The 12,354-nt window shown below is 39.5% G+C and overlaps 1 protein-coding gene across 1 annotated transcript in view; it reads right to left on the bottom strand.

Moving 5' to 3' along the window:
* The window catches only part of TRPC7 (transient receptor potential cation channel subfamily C member 7), a 194,097-nt gene that overhangs the window by 176,092 nt on the left and 5,651 nt on the right, over positions 1–12,354 (bottom strand). The window contains exon 2 of the mRNA XM_089503025.1: positions 1,149–1,926. Within this exon, the coding sequence (XP_089359151.1) occupies positions 1,149–1,901 (753 nt within the window). The 5' untranslated portion in view covers positions 1,902–1,926. The remainder of the gene's footprint in view (positions 1–1,148; positions 1,927–12,354) is intronic.

Raw genomic sequence — 12,354 nt, 5'->3', positions numbered from 1 at the left:
TCTTCTGAGTATTCTCCAAAAGTGACATCCTTTGCTATGTCCATAATCTGAAAGTTTGGTCACAGAAGTCTATTCAAAAGCAGCACCAGGAGCTAAACAGCGGGATTCGAATGGCCTGAAAAGGCAACCCTCAGAGATTTCCTGGATTCATCACTCCATTCCTTGTACCCAGTTGATGACCATTTAATTGGGGGTTGACAACTATCTGACTGCTCTTTCATAGCTGGGAAGAAACCATTATGAAAACAGGTAACTAACTGGATACTTCATTGCCCAACAGTGCAAAAAAACAAATAAAACAAACAAATAAAAGAAACCACCCTATACTTTCATAACACCTGATTATGTAAGCTTAACTCACCAAGAGAATTCTATAAGGACTTTGTTATGGGAGCCACCAAAATGAAGATCATTCACCATATTTTTTGTGGTTTCTCCTGCATCTGTGGCTGAGCCACAGATGCAGGAGAAAAATCAGGAATAAGCTCTTCCAGAACACAGCCACATAGCCCAAAAAATCCACCAAAAACTATGGATGCCAGCTGTGAAGCCTTCGACTTCACATTCACCATATTGTACACACTTTCCTAGGAAGTGGTGATCTGATGTCAGACAGCTCTGTCAGATCCATTTCAAAAGTCGAGGTTGCTTTGGGCCAAACCTGTGATAACAGCAGGCTAGAAATTGGATTTCTGGATAGGAACTTCTAGTAGGAATGTAAACTGCTTGTGTGATACCTGTATGTATGCTTTTCATGTGCCTGGTTCACTGGCTAGTTTGCTGGCAGGGGGCCCAGCCAGGATAGTTACTATGGCTTGTGTAGAAGGGGGTTTAACCATTTCTTCCCATTCTCTGCTCTCCATGCTATTGGTTCCAGCCAGGGTTAAAATTTCTACTGTCATTAATACCAGATTTCTTCCCAGGTGAATTGCGGTTTGTAGGGATGTGTGAAGAAAGGATTAACCTACCCTCCCTTTATTAAACATGGTCTCAGTCCTGTTTCTATTGAAAAACAGAAAGTTAAATGCACATATCTTAAACATCTAGCCTAGGTTGGTTCTAATTTTCTTTTTGAACTCTGAAATGCAATCAGTTATTCCTAAATAAAACAAACAAGTAGAAAGCTGAAGGTAGGAAGCTTATATTACCTTAAATTCTGTCTCAATGTTGGCTAGTCTTGCCAGTTCATTGCTTAGCTCTAAAGCCGTAAGAACCGGGTCTTCACTAGAAAGAGATAAATAAGCAGCACTTGCTAATCCTTTATAGGCATTCATTCTTGATCGAGAATGACTGAATGAGTCTTTCCTTTGCTTCTCAATGCATTCATTGCACTTACAGAAGTAGTCATGGGGCCTTTCTATCCGTGCCCCTTTCAAAAGCAGTATATGAACAATTTCATACTCCTGGCAATGAGCAGCAAGTATGATAGGAGTAATGTCATGGGAAAAGCGTGTTCCATCTTCATCATAAGCGTAAAAATCGTCATCTCGTAGCTCTTGTTCAAGTGGGCTGAGCGTGAGACGCTGTCCTTGTGCAAAGGCCGGATGGTTCAATATTGCTTCCACAATACGCACATATCCCTTGCTGATGGCTAACAAGAGGGCATCCCCGACACGAGCCAGATTCTCCTTCTTCAGAAGGAGTTCAGTGACTTCCAGATGTTCATTGCCCACTGCCAGCTGCAGGGCATTTTGTCCCATGTAATCAACACAGTTGAAATTCAATGTTTTGGATTCCTCCAACATTTTCCGCACCACCGGGATGTTGCCATATTCTGCTGAATCCAAGAAACGCTCCTCCTCAGCTGTCAGGCTGGTGCCTTTCTCATTGAACATGTAGGCTGGACCTCGGGTGGCTTGCCTCCTCCCTTTCTCCCGGAGGGTGGTGTGCCGCCGATGCATGTTTGGGGAACCAGGGTTTTCAAGCCTGAACAAAGATAAACAGAATATGATGGATTTTGAAAGAACAGGCATTGCTTACCTTGGGCTTGATCAAAGTAGGATGAAACACACTCATTTGCCATTGATTTTACTAACAGTTTGCAAAGAAAACGAGGAAGGGATCCTTAACCCTTCCAATGAAATCAGTGCGACTTAAGTGTGAATAACTTCTGTCTAGGTTGTCTTCATTATTTTAAAATTATAAACCTTACAAAAACAACAACAGCAGGGCCGTAAATGTTCTTCATCGTAGCATGTTTCACAAGGATTTGCATGATATTTAATATCCTGACTTGGAACAAATATTTGTACTAATTCAAGTGCTGGTTAATTTTTATATTGTCAGTAGGAGTGAACAAACTATTCATGCTCCTGCCTCCTTTTCACAGTTGAATTGCTTTCTGTGACAGTTAAAAAAAAAATAGCCAGAATCTTATATGACCGGTTACATTATGTAACTTTACATGTACCTGGCTCTGTAGCAGAGGTGTTAAGAATCCACTTTACTGAATTGTGAAGATGTGTAATGGGACACCAGCAAATGCACTCAATGCACATTGATGCATGATCTGCATTGGTCCATTTTGTACATCGGCATACATTGCACAACATTATGCACTCTGTATGAGTACATAGTGCACAATGTAAATTAATGTCCAGTGGGCACTGGTGCACAATGTATATCACTGTGCAATACATAACACTGCATGATGTGCATCACTGCATGTTGTGCAGTGATATATATCACACACCGATATTTGTAGGGTACTGATATGCATCAGGACTCTTGCCAGTGTCCCATTATGCATCTTTGCAATTCAGTAAAGGGGGTTCTTTACAAGTCAGTAAGAGTTGTGCTGTTGTGTAACATCCAGCAGAGGACTGTAGTCATGTTACTGTGAATCAGAGCTAGCAAAGGGCCCAGTCATCACTGAACAGTGCATATAGTTGTGTAATACACCTTGGTGCACAATGCACATCACTGATCATGCACATTGGTGCACATTCGCCACAGATATGCATTGTTTATCAATCTCAAGGAGTCCTGATGGGTATATGTTATGCCAGAGTGGGCAGTTTCTTGCCCCTCCATCTGTGGGCTGCACTAGCAGTCATTTAAGGCCAGCTTATCATTTTCATTCAGTTTTTTGGTCAGAAAAGTTCTGGTGCTTGGGAGTATATAAGACAGCTTTGGTGCAGATCTGTGGGCTCATGTGGACCACCTTTGCTCTAAGTGCTAATCTTGAGAGCCTGACTGGGGATTAGTTGATTCTCTGCAGGACTTCTTCCTTCCATATATGGCTGGGATAGTTTGCATAATCCCTGCCAGCCTTTTACTCATGATGCTGTAGCCCAGTGGTTTCTAGTGACGGGTGGTGAATCTGCTTTGAGGTTTAATTCAGACTTCAAATATTCTGTGGCAAAGTGGTATTTCCTCTATTTTTTTTTGGGGGGGGGGGTAGGGTTTAATCCCTTGGTAACTCCTTTAAAGTTGAAACTAAGACCTTACACAGATTCATCTCCCCCCCCCCCCCCCGACATGGAAACCACCACTGCTGTAATCACACAAATCACAGCAGTTCCCTTTCAAAGCTCCACAAAGATACCCCAGTTCATATGGCCAACACTTCCACACAAATATGCTGTTGTTTCAATCACTAAGACTGGAAATCTGTGTCCAATATTCACAACACAAATCCCTTTGCCACACAGTTAATTTCCAAAGCTGCCAGACTGCCAGACTCCCTTACCAAACTTTCCATTCCCTCAAAATGTGGTCTCGCTAATTAACTGAAACACTGATGTGATGATTACAGTATTAATGAAAAAAAAATCCAGTTTCACATCTCTGCTGATAGGATCTCAACTGGCAGTGAAGGTCCTTGAAATGAATTGTGGGATTGCAGTGGGTAATTTAGTAAAAGTCTTGACCAAGCATGGTTGTTGTTGTTGTTTTAAAGAAAAGCCAAATTACATGTTCAGCATAATTAGAAAAGGCACTGAAAATTAAATCAATATCATGTTGTTCTTATGATGGTGTGGCAGACTTAGAATATGCTGTACAGCTCTGGTCACCTGGAGAAAGAATATATTACTGAGCAAGAAAAGGTGTAGGAATGGGGCAACCAACAGGGCTGAAACAACTCCTTTATAAGGAAAATTTACAACATTTTTGGAGGGGAACATGAATATGAAAAGATATGAGAGAAGTGTGTACAATTATGTGGAAAAAGCAAAAAAGAGACCTCTCACAGACATAAAAACAGAACCTGGGTTTATACAATCAAACTGAATGATGGGATTCTCACACTGAACACACTGAACATAGTCAACTTGTGAAATATACTACCAGAGATTGTAGTAATGATGGCTACCAATTTGGATGGCATTAAAAGCCTTGTAAAATAATATTACCAATGGGATTAGACAATGCCCTAGATGATAAGGCTGCTAGTAATCATGGCTGTATACTACTGAATTAAGGACAGTTATGTATACCCCCACTAGAAAACATGGAGGGTTCTATTGCATGCATGTGCAGTTTGGGGTTTTCCCATAGCTATTTGGCTGCCTACTGTGGGAAAAGAATATTGGAGTGGGTAGATCTTTGCTCTGATCAAGCATGGCTCTTATGGGTTTATACTACGTCAAGCTGAGTGAAGGTAAGAAGCAGCCTTTGAAAGATCCATCACATCACATCTCTGGGAAATAATTCTCTGAGACCCTACTTTTGAAAGCAATTTTAAATGTTTAAGTGTTAATAAGCATAGTAGCACACTTAATTGCATAGAGATTTTAGAATTTGTGTTGGAATCTAAGGAAATTAATAGTTTTGACTAAGATACTGCTACAGCAGTTGTAGCCTTGACAAGTTCATCATTGTAGCTATTTCTGCCGATACTATCACCCCAAATCTACCTCTTAAATCAGCTAGCCCCTCAACTAAAAGTTTTTCAAGATGCTGTAGGCCGCATGGAATTGTGCCGGAACTGGGAAGTGATGCCTACAGTGCTCTTCTGACTGCACTGATGTGGAAAACATACCGATGCTCCCTGGGGACTTTGTTGAGACAAGGAGCTGGACACACACACACACACACAAACACACACACACACACAGGGTCCTGCCACAGTTGTGTCTTTCCAAGCTTCACCACTGGGAAAGTACTGCCATCATCATTTCCTGGCACCTTGATCTGCATCATCTCAGAAATCCTTTGTTTAAGGAATTGCCTCCTGTAAGAGGTAGATTTGGGGGGTCATATTCAGTCCCTGATAACCGTGAATGAGTCCCAAAACTTATTGTAAATCTGGATTACAAACTCATAAATATTGAGCAGGATGCTAGCTGATGTTTGTGTTTTTGATGACACCTTCAATGACACACACAGTGGAATTCACCACAATAAATTGTGTAGTCAGTAATTCAGTACTACTTGGAATAATTCCAGTAGCAATTAAATACTGTTAATAGAAGGACACCAGTCAATAATTTATGACCACAGTCTTTTCCAGGTTCTCAGCAATTTTCTAATATATTGTTTGAAAACTGGAAATGTAAGATTAATTTATAAGTCATGCCACCTCCCTGAAGACATTAATCTCCATAATAGATTCCTAAATTTGGAGCATTATTCTCAGCAGAGAGCTAATGTCGCCTTTTAAAACTAGAGGTTGTGAAAGGTCAGCTATTATACAGAGTTCCTTGGTGAGGAATCCCTAGGGATATCTGAAATGACATATAAAATGATTGTTCACTTATTGTTAACCATGATTTAGAAGATAAGTAGAATGATTACGCTCTAGTGAAATCTTGAGATTACAGTATCAATTATCAGATCAATTCTGTTACTAATCAGTGGAAATTTGACCAGGTCAGCCTTCTTTGACTGCATTTATAGGACCATTATTCTCATTATACCCAGAAGCAACGATAGGAAGGACAGGCTAACATTTCTGAAGGGCACAAGGTTGGAAAGGTCTCCCCCTCCAATTTTCTTTCTCGTATTACTTTCTAATGTCTACTACCAAAAGAAATTCTTCCAAAGTTGTTAAATGTATAACAATGCAGTCCCACTGTTGGGAGAACAGGGATCTGATCCAAGCAATGCTAAGGTTTGAAAGCCATGCTGGGATCATTTTTCAATTTCTGTCCAGGACCGGCACCATTCTCTTTCCTCATTTTGGGAAATGGGATGTGAAGGGTATGGCAGGGCTCTGGATCCTGCATTCCTCAGCCTCTCCTGGCATAGCTACAGAATGTTTCCTCAACCAGTTTCTCTATTGCATCTCCTGACATAGAAAGGGGGACTTTGGAAGGGTATCCAAGATCAGAGCTGCCCTTCCTAGGTGGAGCTATCTCTCCTCCCTCAGAATGAGAAATCAAAATATCCTATGGTTTATGAGATGACTGCAGTCATAATTTTATTTCTCTCACCTCTATCATTTGGGTTGCTGCCACACTGCAGAAATAAAGCAGTTTTCTTGGCAAGATTTGTTCAGATGACGGTTGCCATTGACTTCCTCTAAGGCTGAGAGAGTGTGACTTGATCAAGGCCAGACAGTGGCTTTCTATGGCAGAGTGGAGATTCAAATTCTGGACTTCCAGAGGCCTAATCTAACACTAAAACTACTATACCACCCTGGCTCTTGTTTTACCAGCTGTTTAAGTGGTAAAAGGAACATGTATACCTGAATAAAATAGATGTATAATTCCTGTTGGCTAACTATATGGTGCTGCTTCATAGGATGCTCAGGAAATTAGGGAGAAAGAAGAGAAATATAGTTTAGATGCAAGAAAAAAGAAAGAGAGAGAGAGAGAAGTGCCATCTCAACAAATTTAGCACACCATAACCATTACCATTTGGGGAAATCCAAAGCGCTATTCATCTCAGTTAGAACTAGAACAGATCTCACTACATGCTTTGATTTTTATCTAAGTTCTCTTCCTCTGAATTTACCCATATTTTATGGATCTTGTGTTAATATTGTTAGAAAGGAACCTCAACAAGTGCACTCAAGACTCAACCCAAACAAAGGGGGTTACTTTAATAACATATATATGGGAGCTACTATTTTAAAAGGGCCTGATTCAAAGCATGTTACCTTTGGGGAAGCAAAGAAAAAGGGAGAAATAAATAACCAAAAGCTATTGTTAGAAAATAAATAAATATTTTTTTTTGCATATCAATATTCTGGTTTTATATTACTTATTATCACAATCTTGACTGAATGCATTCCAAAACACGTAGAAATAATTATATCCGTATTGAAGGTGCTAGCTTTTCTTCTTCTTCTGCATATGAATAATTTTGATTAGACTTACTGGTAATTTCCTACTCTGTATGGGGAAAAAAGAAAACCAGTAAGTGCTTTACAGACTATAGCAGGTCCTTTGACTGCATAGATCACGAATGACCGTGGAAAACCTTTAAAGACATGGGAGTGCCAACACTTCTGTTAGTCTTAATGAGGAATCTTTACTCAGGACAGAAGGCCACTGTGAGAACAGAATATGGAGAAACAGAGTGGTTCCCAGTTGGCAAAGGGGTCAGACAAAGCTGCATCCTCTTACCCTGTCTGTTCAACTTATATGCAGAACATAATATATGAAAAGCAGGATTGGATACAGTGAAAATAGGAGGAAGGAATATCAACTATCTAACATATTCAGACAACACCATACTACTAGTTGAAAACATTACAGACTTGGAACAATTACCACAGAAGATCAAGGAGGAAAGTGCAAAGACAGGGTTATTGTTGAACATACTGTAAATTAAACAAAAATAATGACTACAGAGAATTTACACAAATTCAACCTGAAATGAGGAAATACAATAGTAAAAGAATTCTCATATCTAGAATCAAATATTGATCAGAGTGGGGACTGCAGTCAAGAAATAATAAGAAGACTACGAATTGGGAGGGCAGCTGTGAGAGAACTAGAAAATATCCTAAAATGTAATTGCATTTGATATGTAACACATTGTTTTTACATGTTGTAACCCACCTTGATTCTCCGTGAAAAAGTGGACTATAAATAATAATAATAATAATAATAATAATAATAATAATAGACATACAACTGAGCATGCAAGCTAGAATTATGCAAGCCACTGTATTTCCTGTTACCATGTATGGATGTGAGAACTGGACAGTTAAGAAAGCGGATAGGAAGAAAATTTATTCATTTGAGAGGTGGTGCTGGAGAAGAGTGCTGAGTTACCATAGACCGCCAAGAAGTCAAAGTTTTAGTGGGGTGAAATAGATCACAAAAAATTGTAGACACCTTCTGTGAGTTTCCTCTACACAACCTTTGCCATCTCACTCTATCTGCCCACCTATGCAACAGACTTCTTCACTCAGCAGGTTCTGCTAACCTTCAAGAAAACCTTTTTGGAAGATGGACTATGGGAACTGTTATGAATAGAAGAAGTAGAAAAGATAGCTTCTATCCATTGCTTTCAATGGGCAGTATTCTGGATACTACTGTTCAACACTGATAAATTATGATTCTAGATTCTGCTCATTTGTCAAATCCAACAAAAGCACTTCAGTGGAAAATGAACTTCTTAACATTGTACAGGGAAATATAAAAATCAGTAAACACTTTGGTGGCATCTTAAAGAACCACACATTTTTATGGCATACAATTTCAGGGACTTAGAGCCCACTTCACCTTATGGCAGAGTTGTGCTGGAGGACCTAGAGATTCCTAGGGAAAACATATTAATCAAAACAACAGATAATCAAATCTGGAAAAGTCAAAGCCACACAAGTGGATGGCCAACTGTGTATTCTTGCATGGTAGGGGGTTGTACTAACTAGATGGCCCATGCAATCCCTTCCAGCTCTATGGTTCTGTGATTGTATGATCTGATGAAGTGGGCTGCAGTCTATGAAAGCTTATGCCATAATGCATTTATTAGTGTTTAAGTTGTCAGTGGATTCTTTGTTGTTGTTAACTTCAGCACTTCCAGGCACACTATTAAGCCATCTGTGCATGTTCATCAATGCATATCAAAATTCATTTGAATTGCAACTGGAGAGTAACAGGGCAACCAGATCAGTCAGCAACAGGACATGAATATGTTATGATGTTTCTGGTTTTGTTTTTAAAATCTTGCTCTTTTCTGTTCTGGTTTGAGAACTAATCATATCTATAGCATCATGCATGAGTATGATGCATTCTTTTTAAAAGTCAAATTGAGACTTGATTGCACCTATCTTAACATTTTTGTTTAATGATACTTTGCATTTAAATTACACTGTATTTGCATATTTTATGAAGGCTGCTAGTAATCAATCTCATCAGACAGGGCAATTAAGATAGACTGTTTTTCTATGACTGGTGTATTGACATTTGATGGCATTGGGGAACAATGTTTTGATAAACAGTAAGTTTCCTGATCCTGCCTTAGTCATGCTTTGCTGCTAGAGTAACAAGAAGAAGATTCTAACATACCTAGATTAGATGCTTCTCTGAGGTTCATGATGTGACTTCACACAAGATTATATTCTGACTTTTGGAAAGGTTTTCTTAAATTAAAGATAAGGAAACTGCTGGGTATTCTTCCACTACAATGTCCATCATTCCTGCAATTGGCCATGTTGGCCGTAATTCATAGGAACTGATTTAAGACAATATCTGGACAGCCACAGGTTGCCCATTCTTGGCCTAAATCAAAGACATTCAGAAGCAAAACACGTGATTGAGACTTTCAGAAGGAAGGCTATTTCTCACCTTCCAAAAAGAAACACTTTCTCACTGCAAAATTCTCAAATGAAATAGTTCATACCATTATTTTTAAATGGCATTTATATGATATTTCAAAATATTATAATTCAGCTATGGCCAAAAGTGCATTTGCACAGTTAAGACATGCTCACCAATTGTTCAGATGTGGTAAAGGTGCCATATACCTTGTTTGGTTACTGTAAGATGCTCTACATGGGGCTGCATTTGGAAACTAGACCAAAATGCTGTGCCAGGCTGTAGACCAGGACTGGTTGCAGGGATTATGTGACTCCCCTGTTGAAAATGTTTCAGTGGCTACTGGTCCATTTCTGGGAAGCATTTAAAGTGCTGCTTTATATCTTTAAATCCCAATTCATCTTTGGTTCAGACTACTTGAAGAACCATACTTCCCTATACAAGCCAGCTTGAGTTTCACGATCTGCAGGGGAGGGCTTTCTCTTGCTTCCATCACCTTCATGGGCATGTTTGCTGAGGACACAGGAGAGAGCCTTCTCTGTGGCAGCTTGCAAGCTGTGGAACTCTCTTCTATAAGAGCTCTGGTTGGTCCCCTCCCTGTTCTCTTTCTACCTGTAGTCGAAGATGTTTTTATTCAGGCAGACTTCTGAATTTTGATTATGGAAATGTAGTGTGTGTGTGATGCAAGGTGCTGTGCTGTATTTCTTATCTTTTGTTAGTAATCATGTTTTAAATGTGTTTTAACTGTTTTTTTTATTGTGCTTTTAAAAATAATACTTTTTAAAGCTTTGTAAAATATGATTTTAACTTAATCTTATTTTAAATTACTGTAAGCCACCTTGAAGCCACCCTCAGAAGCCAAGGTAGTCAAATTGAGGCTGACATACTTTGGGTGCATCATGAGAAAGTACATCTAATTGGAAAAGACAATAATGCTAGGAAAGGTTGAGGGTAGTAGAAAGAGAAGAAGACTGCATGTCAGATGGATAGACTCAATTAGGGAGGTCATGGGCAAGAATTTTTAAGACTTAAGCAGAGCAGTGGAGGACAGGGGGTCTTGGAGGTGTCTCCACAGGGTCACCATGAGTTGAAGTTGACTTGAGGGCAGTTAACAACAACAAGCCACTTTGGATCCCATCTCAGGAGAAAGTGGGATGTTAAATAAATAAATAATCTTTGGTTATTAATTGAATCAAGTCATTGCCTCTTGAGTATCAATGGGCTATGTTTTCTTACAGTTGCCTTCATTTAATCTCTGTCCCATAACAACTTTCACATTGTTGCCCTTGAAGCATGTGGAAACTGGTGCCTTTCTTGGAAGAGAAGGTCAGTGCATTGCAACTATGAGAGAGTCTTCAGAGCCTCAGAGAACATGAGGACTTTCTAGACAGAACAGAGGGGGAATTGTTCCTTCAGAGCAAACAGAAAGAAACTGGCAATGAAAACAAAGAGGGCTATAACACTGAGAGAGCACCCTGGAGGACAGTCAGCATCAGGAGGAGACCATGTACAAGAGATTCATAACTGTTCCAACTAAGCAATTTCTTTCTACATTTTCCTCAGGATAATGATGATGAAGAGGTGCAAATAAGAGACCAGCAGTAATAGACAGTGCTTGTCAGGGAAGGAGCTAACTTAACTACCACCTGCAGCAAGAGAAAAGAAAGGTGCTGGTGGTAGAGGATTGCTCAGGACTATTGAGGTAATTCTGTGCCAGCCAGAAAAGATTAATTGGAATGTGTGCTGTCTTTCTGGCTTATGTATTCAGGTTGTCACTGACAAGTTGTCAAAGTTTATCAAGAACACAAAGCCTTTCTTCTGATTCATGTATGCACCAACAGCATTGCAAAGAACACCTTTGAGCAGATTGCCTTGGACTATGATGCCCTGGGCAGGAAAGTGAAGGGTTTAAAGACACTGTTGGTATTCTCTCCAACTGTACCAGTGAAAGATAGAGGAAATGCAGGGATGGGAAGATACTGCAGATAAAGAACTGGCTACACAGATGGTGTCAATGGGAGAGGTTTGGCTTCTGGGGTCATTGTCTTCATTTCCTAAATGAAGGATTATTGGCTACAGATGGTCTGAACCTCACAAAGACTGGGAAGAATGTCTTTGGCAAAGTCATATTTTGTATGGCAGGTTTCCTGTGTTTTATTGGTCTGTGATTGTACAATTAAGATTGATTGATATTTACATCAAAGCACATGTGTGGGAAAGGGCACACAGAAGAGTTATTTCCTTCTTGGTGATGAATGTAAAATAATAGTAATGTTTCTTTTAAAAAGAACACTCTGTCCTACTTTTTAACTGATTGGTAAAATTTAGAAGCAAAACTAACATGCATGTACCAGATTGGCTTATGGTACGTTGCATCTTCATTACTGCTCATTGTCAGAGATCCCAGCTTGAATAATAGGGGAAGGCAAAGCCATAAATTATAGTTGTAAGTGTAAGAGTACCAAGAAAAAGTTGCCATACAGTTTTGTCCCACTTGTCACTGAGAATACTGAATATAATAGGGGGGAGGGGAGGGCAAGAGAGAGAGTATCAAGTCAAAGTTTTCTAAAGCAGGATGTGCATCATCAGAATTGAAATTAAGTGATTAATTGGTCAAATCTCTTCTTATCTGGAATTTCATGAAATTCTTGCATGGCAAATTGCTCAGGAGTCAAATATATGAGTACATGAATTTGCT

The sequence above is a fragment of the Sceloporus occidentalis genome, unplaced genomic scaffold (genome assembly GCF_023333645.1).
Source record: "Sceloporus occidentalis isolate IW3139 unplaced genomic scaffold, rSceOcc1.0.p SCAF_1, whole genome shotgun sequence".
Lineage (NCBI taxonomy): Eukaryota > Metazoa > Chordata > Lepidosauria > Squamata > Phrynosomatidae > Sceloporus > Sceloporus occidentalis.
This window is presented reverse-complemented; position numbering and strand designations above follow the sequence as displayed.